The sequence below is a fragment of the Poecilia latipinna genome, unplaced genomic scaffold (genome assembly GCF_001443285.1).
Source record: "Poecilia latipinna isolate Pla-1442-1.1 unplaced genomic scaffold, P_latipinna-1.0 Scaffold3957, whole genome shotgun sequence".
Lineage (NCBI taxonomy): Eukaryota > Metazoa > Chordata > Actinopteri > Cyprinodontiformes > Poeciliidae > Poecilia > Poecilia latipinna.
Window position 1 is genome coordinate 16524 of NW_015116573.1, and position 13271 is coordinate 29794.

At 38.0% G+C, this 13271-nt stretch overlaps 2 protein-coding genes and 1 long non-coding RNA gene across 5 annotated transcripts; all 3 read left to right on the forward strand.

Moving 5' to 3' along the window:
• Window positions 1-3732: 3732 nt before the first annotated feature.
• Window positions 3733-5163, forward strand: scpp9 (secretory calcium-binding phosphoprotein 9). The gene is made up of 8 exons (XM_015025120.1): window positions 3733-3840; window positions 3931-3945; window positions 4038-4160; window positions 4235-4306; window positions 4392-4457; window positions 4545-4718; window positions 4799-4849; window positions 4950-5163. Exons 1-8 carry the CDS (start codon window positions 3793-3795, stop codon window positions 5007-5009), a joined length of 609 nt encoding a protein of 202 aa, XP_014880606.1. The 5' UTR covers window positions 3733-3792; the 3' UTR covers window positions 5010-5163.
• A 2407-nt stretch (window positions 5164-7570) lies between these two features.
• odam (odontogenic, ameloblast associated) lies at window positions 7571-10279 on the forward strand. 3 transcript variants are annotated; one of them, XM_015025117.1, is made up of 10 exons: window positions 7571-7686; window positions 7832-7899; window positions 7989-8024; window positions 8107-8154; window positions 8241-8486; window positions 8592-8648; window positions 8739-8858; window positions 9815-9841; window positions 9929-10012; window positions 10105-10279. In XM_015025117.1, exons 2-10 carry the CDS (start codon window positions 7840-7842, stop codon window positions 10138-10140), a joined length of 714 nt encoding a protein of 237 aa, XP_014880603.1. In that variant the 5' UTR covers window positions 7571-7686; window positions 7832-7839; the 3' UTR covers window positions 10141-10279. The 3 variants fall into 3 exon arrangements, with proteins under 3 accessions (XP_014880603.1, XP_014880602.1, XP_014880604.1); XM_015025116.1 differs by lacking the exon at window positions 7571-7686 and adding an exon at window positions 7702-7736 and having other exon boundaries at window positions 7834-7899; XM_015025118.1 differs by lacking the exon at window positions 7571-7686 and adding an exon at window positions 7702-7736 and having other exon boundaries at window positions 7834-7899; window positions 9818-9841.
• Window positions 10280-11749: 1470 nt separating this feature from the next.
• Window positions 11750-12580, forward strand: LOC106941963 (uncharacterized). Its single transcript, XR_001423504.1, has 4 exons — window positions 11750-11812; window positions 11899-11972; window positions 12182-12238; window positions 12347-12580. It is a non-coding gene; the product is annotated as an uncharacterized LOC106941963 (long non-coding RNA).
• Window positions 12581-13271: the final 691 nt, after the last annotated feature.

Sequence of the window (13271 nt, forward strand, 5' to 3'; positions counted from 1 at the left end):
TATAGTATCGTGACCAGAATATTGTATATCGTATCGTGAAATTATTGTATCACTACACCCCTATTACCTACTGTAGGTGTTAGTATCAGAAGTTTATGAAAATAAAACATGAAGTGTTTCTTCCACTTAAAATGTGTCATTTTGTAAATATGTTATTTGTTTCTATTTTTTTTTATTTTAGTCTTTAAAATATCAGAACATGCACCTAACTTTATTCTTTTGTACATCTGATTACATCATTGTTAAATATAGCCTTAAATGATCAAAACAGAAGAGCAGTTTCTAAGAACTTAAGCAGCCTTTTTGGTCTTACATGCTCTTACTGCTCCTACTCTTTACTCTTACTAGAGTGCAGTTTTTGGCTACTTTGCCATCACTGATAGGTTGTTAAGAAGGAATCCTGTTTCTGGCAAGATACTTGGAACATTCTTTCAGTTTTCTGTTCGACTGCATGACAGTAATGCGCGTCTTCAACAACAATAAGTCTGAAAATGCAAGTCACTCCTCCGTGGTTTTGGCTGCCAGTTGATCCTAAATAATGGTTCTCTGTAAAGCAAGAAACCAAAAGAAGAAACCTTAGTCACGGTGATACCAGTGTGTTGTTGTTTTCAGATAAATGATTGGATTCTGATTGGATGTTTCTGCTCGACCTCTGAATCTGCGCCTCTCTATATAAGCACAGCAGGAGGCAGCTGGCTACCTGCTCGACCGTCTTCTGCGGCTGACATTAGACATGTTCTGCATGCTGTGGGTTATTTTTCCCACTCTGGCCGCTGTGGTGCAGGGTGGTGTGTCCTCCGGGAGCGCTGAGGCGCTTCTCAAAAACAATGGAGGGGGTGCTGCAGCCGCTGGGAATGTTGCCAATCCTGGGGTTCAAAATGGAGTTCCGCTGGCTGGTGAGGCCATCGTGGCACGCTTAGTCCAACTCGGTGGGTCACTTTTTATCCAGCCAGTTGGAAATCCCGGTCAACCACTGTTGCAGCAGCTTATTCCCTTTTCAGCTCTCCAGCAGGGTGGGACTTTCCTTGTGGGACAGGGCGGAGGAGCAAACGGGAATCTGCGGTTCGCTCAACAAGCTGGAGGTTTGCCAGTGATGCTGCTTGCTGTGGCGCCCCAGAATAACGCCGGAACGGGCCCTCAGCCTCCCATGCAGATTCCTGGCCAAGTGCAGCTGTTCTCAGTGGCCGGGCCCAGCAACCAGCAGCAGCAGCAGCAGCAGCAACTGGGCGTTGCTGCTGGCGGCAGCGGTGGTGCGCAGGCGAGAGGAAGACTGAGGTTTCTGCGTTCGGTGGCAGCTCGTCTCAGGGGGACGCAGCCTCCTACAACGAAACCTGACTTTGATGAAGAGGAGGAAGAATGCTCCGGGACGGACACAGAGGAGAAACAGCAATAATGAGACCATGCTACTGCTCTCGTGATTTATTCAAGCTTTTTACTCGCAGATCTGTCACATGAACAACATTCAGAGATTTGCCTCATAAAATAATTGTTATTGTAATAAATGGTCAATAAAATGATTAAAAACTGAAGTGCTCAGACTTTGCCGACTGTTTTTATTTACACTTCATCTGACTCTAAAAGTGTATCCATGTAAATAAAACTTTAAATAACATCCACCACCATTATGATGCAAACAGCCAAAGATTGCTGTTATTTATTTGTCAGAGTTGAGTAAATATAGACACAAACTCCTATTTCCAGTGCGTTCCCAGGTTGAAACCTGCTCATTTGTCTTGGAAAACATGCCACAACATTTACATCACTGCTCAGAGCAGAAACTTTGTGTTGTTAATTAGAGACCAGATGGGTTGAAGACAACCAATCCAATCTCCTACATGAGAGAAATGATCATATTCAAGTTGGGAAATATCATTTTTCACAATGTAAAAATCCAAACAAGAAAATGTTCCTCACCGGGAACACGACCGCAGTGTGTGATTAAATGTCCAGACCAAACTCCCCACATGGTGTTTATGTGTGTTACTGCGGGCTGCGCAGTCAGCAGCAAAGAAACCGTTCCCAGACAGCCTCCGTGTGAGAAAAAAAAAAAAGAAAAGTGAGCTGGCTATGCACAGGAAATGCATTAATGTCCTCAAGCATGTTGAGATGAACAGCAGTCTGATCCTGGTGACATGAATGTGAAGCTGTTGGCAAGATTTGCATTTAAATAATGAATCCATCTCAGAGCTTCTAGTTAGAATGGAGAAATTAAATTGCATGCGTTTTTTTTTTTCAGCTGAAGTGAATATGAATTAGGGAAGTACAAACAAAATCCCCAATCTTAAATTCTATTTGATATTTTAATATTTTTCAAATGAAACCCCTGAAATGCATGGCATTTCTTCTAGCCAGAGTTCCATAAAGGCCAGGCCATTTTGTCAGTAGTTCCTCCCGCCTGACTTTTGGATCTCTTCAACTGCACCAGAGTGACCATGAGCCTTCACAGTTGTGCCATCCTCCTTCCACTTTTTATTTTTTATTGATGTGTTGAGTAATTAATTATCTCTCAAATTTTCAATGCTTGGGATCTAGTTTTGTTTTAACCCAACTCACCTTTAATCTTGTCATCAACTTCTCTCCGAATTGTCTGCTGTGTCTCTTGATCTTCATGATGTTGTTTGTTCTCTAAAATTATTTAACAAACTCCTCAGGCCAACACAGAACAGCTGCAGTAATACTGAGATTAAATTACACACAGGTGGACTCTATCTGATTCATGAAGGTATTTAGTTTCTCCTGGTTTTATTTACTGGTATCAAACTAAAGGGGGATGAAAACAAATGAACACAGTTTTGTAGTTTTTCATTCTTTCCACTTCAATAAAATGTATCTTTTTGTGTTTGTTTATAACTTTAATAATGAATAAAATGCACTGAAGTTTGAGGTTGGTAACGTGACAATATGTGAAAAAAACTTAACGACCTTAAATGCTCCTGTACGCCTCTCCAAATCTTTTTGGTCAGTTATGTGATTAAGACACTAAACCAAAGATAGGTTAAGTACAGGATGACTCCCCAGGTTGTTGCTTTCTTTCATGTTTAGATTTGTTAATTTTTTTATTTCTAAAACAATTTGAAACTACACTTTGTTGGAAAAAAAAATGCTTTTTTTCTATTCTGAAATCATTAGATATTCCTCAAAGGTTTGTGACATTTTCAGGTTATTAATTTTGGTTTCCTTGTACCTTCCCCCAAACAAAATTTCTCAATTTTGCACTACCTCTAAAGTCACAAAAAAGTACACAGAAGTTTGTGGTTGCAGCATGACAAAATAAAGGAAGGTTCAATAGATATAAATGATTTGCCAATCCACTGTACGTAGACATTTAAATTAGTTTTTCATGGTTAGATACAAAACAATTATGATGTCATATGTTTTTCTTCTGCAGCCACAACCCACATCATTTAATTAAAGGGATCTTACTGGTTTGTAAGTCAGTGGCTTCCACCGACCTCTAAAGCTCCATTTGAGACACCGAAACCCTCCGTCATCTCTCTGTGGTCGTTCACCTGCTTGGGGAACAATTGTTACCAAGGTCGAATCTTTAAAAAAAAAAAAAGTAACTTGTGACTTTTACCCTTCTTTAAAGCTTTACATAATAAAGATGTCACTTCACAGCTTCCCATGACACGCAGGTGACAGATACAAAGCACAAAAACACCAGTTTTCTTCTCTCTAATTGGTCCATAATAATCTTTGGGACACATAAAAAGGTGTTCTCACAGCAGAAAGATACAGTTGTCCTCCAATATCTGGAGCAAGCGTGCTTTTCTCAGATTTCAAGGTGCAAAAATGAAGCTTTTTCTCTTCGCTGTGTTTGTGGCAGCATTCACCTCCAGCGTAAGTCTAGTTTGTCTGCATCTTTCTGTTTAGTTTGGGCGTCTTTCTGTTGCACAGTCATGTAACAACCCATCTTCTCGTTCTCTGCAGGTCAGCGGGGGCAAGGTGAGAAACAAACATGAATGTAGGCATAATTTGTGACTTATCAGGAGGCCAGAGACAACTAGAAAAAAAAAATAATCTAATGTTTTCTGCAGACCGCAAGACTGTTGGCAGCCATGAATGCTGGGATGCTTAATGGGATGATGGGAGGAGGTTTGAACCCCCCTCTGATGGCTGGTGGTGGAGTTGGTTTACTTGGGCAGCCCCAGTTTGCTCAGGTTCGTCCACAGGCTCATCTCTTGTTAGTCTAATATGAAGTTATGTGACAAATTGAACATCTTTCTTCTCACAGATTGTTCCTGGACTCCCTGCCTTTGCTGTTCGAGCTCCAGTTCCTAACATGTTCCCTGTAGCAGTCAATCCGGTTAGCAGTCGCGACAATGACACACAACTTCACCCTTTGGTGTTTCAGGCTTTTTAAAGCTCATATTTTTGTGTGTCTTGTTCAGTACCAATTCCCTGTGATGGGTGTTCCTCAAATGCCCCAAATGAATCCTCCTCAGCAACTTCCGATGGTAATCACTCCCTTCTCTCTAAAGATCGGATGTTATTATTTTAGGATTAAATCCTTAGAATTTTGAGGACTTTCTGTTTTGTTTTAGGGAATGGCTGGCGGTGTCATGCAGCAGCAGCCTGCCTATCAGGCTCCTTTTCAGGCTCCTTTTCAGGCTCCTTTACAAGCTCCTTTTCAGGCTCCTTTACAAGCTCCTTTTCAGGCTCCTGTCCAGCCTGCTGCTCAGCCTCTGGTTCAGCCTGATCCACTCCGAAGATTCAGGGTAAGATGTGGAGAATGTGCACACGCAGCACCCAGCGTGTCTGTGAGATGTATTTCATGGGTTTAAATGTTTCTCTGCAGCGTCAGACTGTGAAATCTGAAAATGCAGCAAAGTCTTCTGTGGACACACAGGTATAACATTGAATTTCATCTTATTTTTCTTGAGTTGTGATCCCGTTCTGCCACAGGGGTGTTTCTTAAGTTTTTCATCGTTTCCTACATATGCCTACAGATTCCACGGCCCACTGAGTCCACGACAGTTTCTCCGTGTAACAATAAGGAAGCTAATTAAGTTCACGTTGGTAATATGTCAAAAATCCGACTCCATGGCACAAAGAGGCATCTCACGTTGTCTTATTCTATGTAATCTTCATGATTTGAATCAAAAATACAATCAATCAGTTTTTGTACCTTTGTTTCCAATAAAGAAATTATGTTGAAATCAACATGCAGATCATCACTTGGCTTCATTTTTGAGTTATTGGTTGTTGGTCATTGCTGCCATCTAAAGGGCAAAATAATTTTTAAGTAAACAAACTAAAACTCAAAGAACTTATCATTCTGAAATAGCTACAAGATTTATAAATGGATATATGAGGACATGACAATGCATAGTAGAATTTTATAGATAACCAATTAAAGTACTTATATGTCTTGCTTACATACATTTTCAAGAGTGTTTGTGTGGCATGTGGCCAATGGGATGCAAAAGTATTCACATCCTTTTTTCACATTAGGTCATGTTACACAAACTTCAAAACATTTTGTTGGTATTTTATGTGCCTGACCAACACAATGTACAGTATAACAGTAAATTAAAAGGAATCACATGAATCTAAAAGGTTTGGTGTCCATCCTCCATAACTGCTGGACTTATTATTTAATTACACACACAAATGTATTTATTGATATCTATTAGGTGACATGAAGGCAGCTGGTTGGATTTTATTTATTTAGAAATGCTACAACTTAGAGTTGGTCCACACCAGGTTTTACAGTGTTTGTTCAAGGCCACCTCTGTGTTTGCTTTATGCTGTGTCACATCCATCAAGTTCTTACCCTAATGCATTTGGCTAAAGAGCTGACCACTGCAGTAAAGTTTTCACAACTTTTGCTTTAAAAGTTCATGTGATTGTCTTTTCGTCGATTTAATCTCACAGCCTTTGCTAAAGATGAGCATCAGTAAAATAAAAATGACGTTGTAGCCATGATGCTGAATTTCACAATTATATAACAGATGAAAAATGTAATACCTGTTTTATTCTGCACGCCGTTCTGTGCTCCAGTGTGTACTTAGGTTTTAACTTCAACATGTAGGTTTTATAACTGGTTGGTTGTAGAAGTAAATAAATAAATAAATAAATAAATAAATAAATAAATAAATAAAATGAAAACAAAAAAACTGGACGGTTTAGAAATGCTCAGCCTATTCCACAAACTTTAGGACTTCTAGCAGCCCAAAAAGTGAGAACAGCTTGAAATGTTACAGCTTAGATGGGCAATTTTAAATAAAGGTCCAAAATGGAAACTAAAAATGCATTACACACAAGGGTTTTTGAAATCAATTGAACTTTAAATTTTAAGGTTCAATCTGAATTTAAAAGAAGCTGCACCTGTATAATTTTCTTAAAAAAAAACATAAACCAACAGGGCAAGTCATAAATAAATCTGAGATGAGATACAGTATAAAAGATAGCTAAGAAAGTGTTGTTAAAAAGAACTACAAATAAATGCTATACAGTTTGATATGCAATGAGGGAAAGTTATGGTAGCTAGAAAACTGGGACAAGGTCTGTGCAGAGAACCAAAAAAAAAAAAACCCTCCAAACTGAAATAAACCAGGACTCAGAGCAAATTGAAAAAAAGCCCATGGATTTACAATATGAAATAAAATCAATCCAATAGAAAACTGAAATGCTCCTAGGGAAACCCAGAGACTGGCAGAAAGCCTTCTCACTGAAGGCTGATTGAAACCATTATTTAAAGGACTGCAAAAAACTGCACTTTTGCAACTTTTGCACTATGCCACAGCCACAAAATGAAGTTTGTGGTTGTGACAAAGTGTGAAAGTCACACGTTTGATTTAGTACATAATCTGAAGTGGGAAAAAAAATTGATTGAGTTTCTATCAAAGTGTGAGTCAACACAGAAACTGAACTGCGCATTACAGAACTACAATTACAGCTGTAAGTCTTTTGTCTAACAGTTTTAAACGTCTGGAGACTGAACTTTTAGACCATTAGCATGTCTGAACTTTCATGTTCGTATCTCCCTGAAGGTCCTCAATTGGATTTACGTCCAGATTTCAACTGGGTCATTCTAACAAGGATGGAGCAGGTATAGTAGATAAATCTGCAGAGAGTTAACTGTGATCCTTTAGACATCAGGATCTATCCACCTGGCACGAATGATTTTTAGCAAATGTCTGATCGTGAGCTCTTTGCTCCCTTTTTTCTTTCTTTTTTCTCATGACATGCAAAAAATTTGTGTCCCTCCTAATGCACTTAATTACACGCTACCAGTGTTAACACGTGCATGTAATCACAAAGAGAATGAGTGTCTTGAGTAAGTTTGTCGAAGATGTGAAAAAGTGTCAACGAAGTGCAAAACACTAAGACAGTCTGCAGATTCTGTCATCTCTGCAGGTAGAAAGTACACACTGTTAGAGATTATGAATCTCTGCGGAGTTATGAACAACTCCACACCGGGCATGTCATGGTGCTCAGAGACATGACTTACATTTAATGACATACTTAGCAGTTCTGTGTTGTAAGTGTCTGAGTCTGTTGTCATGAGAAACGTCTGTCATTCTGACCGCATATTGTCTGGACGCGCTGCTGGTGGACTATTAAAACTCACATTCTGACAATTTAAAAGGCATCTGAACCCGAAACAGAGAAGGCAGACACTGAAAGGGACAGAAGAGAAGAGAAGAGAAGAGAAGAGAAGAGAAGAGAAGAGAAGAGAAAAAAAGAAGAGAAAAAAAGAGAAGAGAGAAAAAGAGAAGAGAAGAGAAAAGGTAAGATGACTTTGACACGCTGAGATTTTGAAGAAGTCCGAGGCGACTGGTATTTTACGAACTTTTAACAAAATGTGCATGTTTCGGCTCACTGCAGGACACGATGAAGCTGCAAAGTGCCCTTCTGGTAATCTGCCTTTTTAGGTCAAGCCTTGCTCTGCCAGTGAGTTTCAGTTATATCCAACATTATTACACAAGAACAAAGTATGCTATTTCAACATTAGATTAAATATTCTGCACGTCTTCTTGAAGGTTCAGATTGGAATTATTGCAAGCAACAGCAATGAGGTAAATCACATTTAAATATCTGCGTTTGTCGTTATGCAATAAATGATATAAGTTGATCTAATTTCACCGTTTTGTTGATCAGATCCTGAGGCTGAATGGATTGACTCTTGCAGCTCTTGGACAAACACAGGTGCTTAAAAAGCTGCTGAGACATTTCCGTTTTCCTGTGCTCTGCATTTAAAACAATGGATTAATATGTGCTTTTACTTTCTCCAGGGCTCAATATTACCCCAGTATGTGCTGCAGCAGCAAACTCCAGACGTCTTGCTCACCCCACAGGTGTTGAATTTGAACCCCCAACTGGCAGGTCCTTTTGGTCCCCAGGGGCCACAGCTGCTGCTTCCCAACCAAGGCAACCAGCTAACACCCATGCTCGTCCCTAACGGGCAGCAAGAGCAGCTTGGACCAGCACAAGACCCCAACAATCCCAACGGTCCTCAGCAAGCCCAGAACCCGGTCCAGGTAACAGACCAACAACTTGAGGACCACACAATTAGATTGTTTCACCAATGCACCTGATGCAAGGATCTTTGCACACTGATGAGAGTTTTTTTTTTTTTTTTGCAGATGTATCCACAGTTTCAGTATCCATCTTTTGGATTCCCACAGCTTCACAGACAGCAGGTTTTTATTTACACAAACTGACCCATTTGTAAGCATCACGTTAATTAAAATTTTTATTGTTGATTGCATTTTGTTTTTTTGTTTTTTTAGGGCTACTCTTACTTTGTACCCCGGTATGGCTATGCTCAGCAGAGGAACACTGCGGTTCTGCCCAACAATGGACAGCAGAAACTGGAAAGAGCCACACAAAGACCACAACTCCCACTGCAGGTAAATTTAAAAAAATAAAATAAAAAATACCTTCCAATATTTATATATTTGTGAATAGATAAATATTCCAAGATTGGGGAATGAACTCCTAAACTATTTGCGATCGTTGGACTCCACTGATGCTTTTAAAAAGCAACTTAAGGCATTCTGTTTTAAACAAGCTTGTTATCCTGACTGGTACCTTTCAGTACCAGCATTCGAAGAATCATGACAATTTTATGTTGTTAAGATGCACTTTTTAAATGTCTCTTTCTTTGTATTTTTATTGCTTTTACTGTTTTCTACCATTTTCACTGTTGTCTGGGAAAGGAATAATGAAAAAGGACAACAAATCTAGGACATAAACATGCACCAAAAATGCATGGCTATGGAGCTACGACAACCTGTCTAATTATGATTCTCTTGGTAGAAAATCATTCAGTGTCATTGTGGTTTAAACTAAACCAATGAAATCAGTTTACTGTGTGTATCACTTTGAATTAAAAGCTGGAGCAATAAGCTTTGATGACTCAACGCTAAGGCTTAATGATAATAACACAGCTGAGTCTATTGAGTCAGAGCAGCGTGGATGTGGTAAGTGTGTTGTAATGACGTCTGGCTACTAAAGCAACCAGACAGCTCATCTGTCTGCTTGGTGCACCACTAACAGTGTTGACCACTCACTTATGCTTCTTCTAATGCTTACATGCAGGATGCATGCCCCAGTGACACTAAAGTGTGATTTTTTTTCCCCTTTTATTTAATAAGGAGGTATTATCTATTCAGCAACATTTTATGCACCTCAGGCATGAAACAGGAAATATGTATTTTTTAAAAAAATACATATTCTAGGAAATCTTAGATCTTTTTTTTATTGAGTCAACTCTATGCTTTTTAATAACTTGCAAGCTGCGTTCTGATTAGTGCATGCACATTTGAAATCGGCTGATCTAACTGTAATTCACCTTCTATTTCAGCAGGGCTCTAAGCTACAGACAGAAAAGGTGAAATATTTATTTTGTTTTTTTCCTGTTTGAAACAATTGCTCTCGAAATGTATCGTTTTGTGACTCCCTCTGTGGTTTTTACCAGACATGGCCAGCAGGGGCTAAGAAAGAGTCCACCACTGTCCCCCCTGATCCCCGAGGTGATGCAACTGGTCCTGGGACTGATGAGGTACTCCGTTTACACATGCAAACTATTTGTTGAGAATTTTTTCCCACGTTTAATTTAATTTTTGTTTTGTTTTTTTCTTGTTTTTTCTTCAGGGTAATGGCAGCTTCCCCTTCCTGTTTGAGCCATAGATGTTAAAAGGAAAGAAGAAACATCACTGCTGAGGGGACAAGGCCTGGTGGAATATCTGCCACAACTTAACTGAAACTTATTCTTTGCTTTGACTACATTTTAAATAAATAAATACATACATAATTTTGTCAAATGAAATTGTTTTCAATTGAATGTGAATCTTCTCGATTTTGCATCTGTCTCCAATATCAACTTTAACAATATTGTCATCAGAAATATGGCATAGTACAAAATAAATAAATAAGCAAATAAAAATAAAAAAATAAAAAATCCTGGCCACCCCTAAGAGGCGGAGCTGCCACTTGATATATTTCTTTAGATTAAGTTTATTACTAGCATGTTGTGTGGCAAACATCACAACAATTACCTTTAGCACTTCTTCAAAAGGACTTTAAGATACATGAAAAGTTGACACTTTGAAAGGTGTAAAGGTGTGTTAGGAGATGTCTAATGAACATTTTGCCTAATTTAAAATCCAACAGGACAGTTTGTTCCATTGACGGGATTTTAAAATGAGCCTTTGTGAAGTTACTATATGACATGGCAGTTAGATAGCAGACATATATTTACTCCACATCAGTAAATACTCGAATGCATGTTCCTATGCTGATGAAATAAACACAATGTTTAATATGGAAAAATAATAGTAATAAGACAAGTTTGTTTGAAAATTTTGAATTACTTACATGATATATATTTCCAATTTAAGAATAATTTCTGAAGGGAGATGATTAACTTTACCTCTCCTGATTTGGATATTCTACAGCTATATATTTTTTAGAAATTAAACCATCTTTAACTTCTCTTTTCACCACGTTATCCAAAATTAGAGAAAAGGAAATTACACAAACAACAGTAATTTTTATTTTTTCACTTTATTGAATTGAAGATTTTTAACAATGAACTGGACCTTATATTTCTTTAAAGTGACCTTTAATTTATTTATTTTTCTTGTTTTATACAAAGTTGCAGTTTCAGATATAATTTTACAAAAGGGATTGTAGGGGACACTAATTCTGTGATCCAATTAGAGACGTCATCTCTTCTTGGCAAGCGTATGATCAGTCTTTCTTCAGGAATTCAGGTTCAGGTGGCTAATCTTACTTGTTGGCCAGGGTACAGTCTCTGTAGTGTCTGTAATGTTAATATTTACACATCTGCAGAGAATCCAGAACAACAGATTACTAAAAACATTGTTGGCCAAGGCCTCTACAGATTCTTGGCACACAAAGATGACATCAATTTTGATTATACAATTCAGCTGATTAAACAGATGATCTCTAAAAACGTGAAAACATTTCTCAAAAACTTCAATAACCTGGATACAAACACACCTACACGTTACCTGTGTGTTTGCATGCAGGCCCTTCGTTTCTAATCAAAAGGTCTGGCATCAGCTTATTTCTAGGAGATTAAGAATGGTGTAAGCAGGGGAAATTTAATGGATTTATTATTGATTATAACATTGAAGAATTTTATGACACATAAGAGCTATGAAGGTGTGGATTGTGTATCTAATACCTGTTTAGACATTGCAGCAAGATTACATATTTAAAAAGGAAAAATTCCTAACTTCTCTGATCCTGATACTGTATATAAGAGGAGTCCAAAATTCAGCTCAGCACTACAACCTCCTTTGGGACAGTCAGTGGAACTAGAGAAGACTCTACGGTGATTATATGAATTTATGCTTCATTTATTTCATACAATTGAACCAATTTGTTTGCTTGATAAAGACTTTATTCATGTTCCAACAGCTTAAATCACTGCAGCCATGCTGAAGGTAGCACTTATTCTTGGATGCCTCCTGAGCCTCATTGTGGCTACACCAGTAAGTGACAATATTATAGAAGAATTAAGTCAGATAATTTTAAAGTTTTTCTTTTTTTATGTTGAGATGGTTTGACAGAAACACATGTACCAAGATATTTCCTGCTTTCTATCATGATGCTGGTATAATTTCTTGAGCTCATTTTGGTCTGCTGTGAAAATGAAGTCAATAGAAACTGCAGACTGACTGAACCTGTTTGTTCTCTTCAGATGGAGCACCAGCGATTTGCTCGCTCTGGATCTGGCTCTGGATCGAACTCCGGAGAGGTGAGAATCATTTCTTTTCTCTATTATAAACAACAAATGACCAACTTTTACTGTGTAATTTTTGCATAATTCTGCCATATATCTAACTACTGTTATGATTTTCCACAGACCTCAACAACTAACCTTGCCACCCTGCTATCCCTGCTTGTCCAGCTTCTTGCCACCACCACCACAACTACAACAACTACAACAGCAGCTACAACACCTGCTGCTACTTCATAAAATGGAATCTTGAACATCAGCAACTTTGTCATGTGTTGCTGAGAAATTGGAAATCGGTTTTGTTTTCCTAAAACATGGATCAAACCTGCCATCATGTTTGGTATCTTATTAATAAAGTTTAGCAAAAATAGAAATTGTGATGACTCTTTTCTGATACAATTTCAAACACATTTTTATGAACAACTTACTTCAAACTTATTTGTTTTTCACTTTGAAAGAAAGGCAAGTTAATAAACCAATGGGTGATTTTCACATAATTTTATATCATTCTTAAACATCTGTCATGGTTTTTATAAGTGAATGTCACAAGATGCAAAAAAAAAAGAAAAAAAAGCCCTTATTAAGAGTATTACTGAAAATGAAAACATGTCATGTTGCCAGAGAGTTGAAGGATAAAAAGCCCTACCTGCCCATTTGGCCAAATGAATAATTATCTCACAATATGCTGACAAGTGCAGTCTCTTGGTTTTTATAAACTGCACATCTGACAAGTGAGGCCAGATTTCTCTGAAAATCACTTGTTAGCCAAGCTGAAATACATTCACACCATCATCATGAATTGTTTACTAACGATGTAATCATTTATTGTGATCTAACAAAAAATAAGATTTGAGTAACGTTAAGAATGATGACAGAAATGTTGTTTGAGCACTCAGTAACAACTCACTATAGTTGGCAACTCAAGGTTGAAATGAAAGACTTCATGATCAACATGGACTTGTGCTGTAAAGAACTGAGATTTGACTGGGACTCCTGCAGTCTCATTTATAAAACTTTGAGTGTTATCAATACTAAAAGTGTGCATATACCT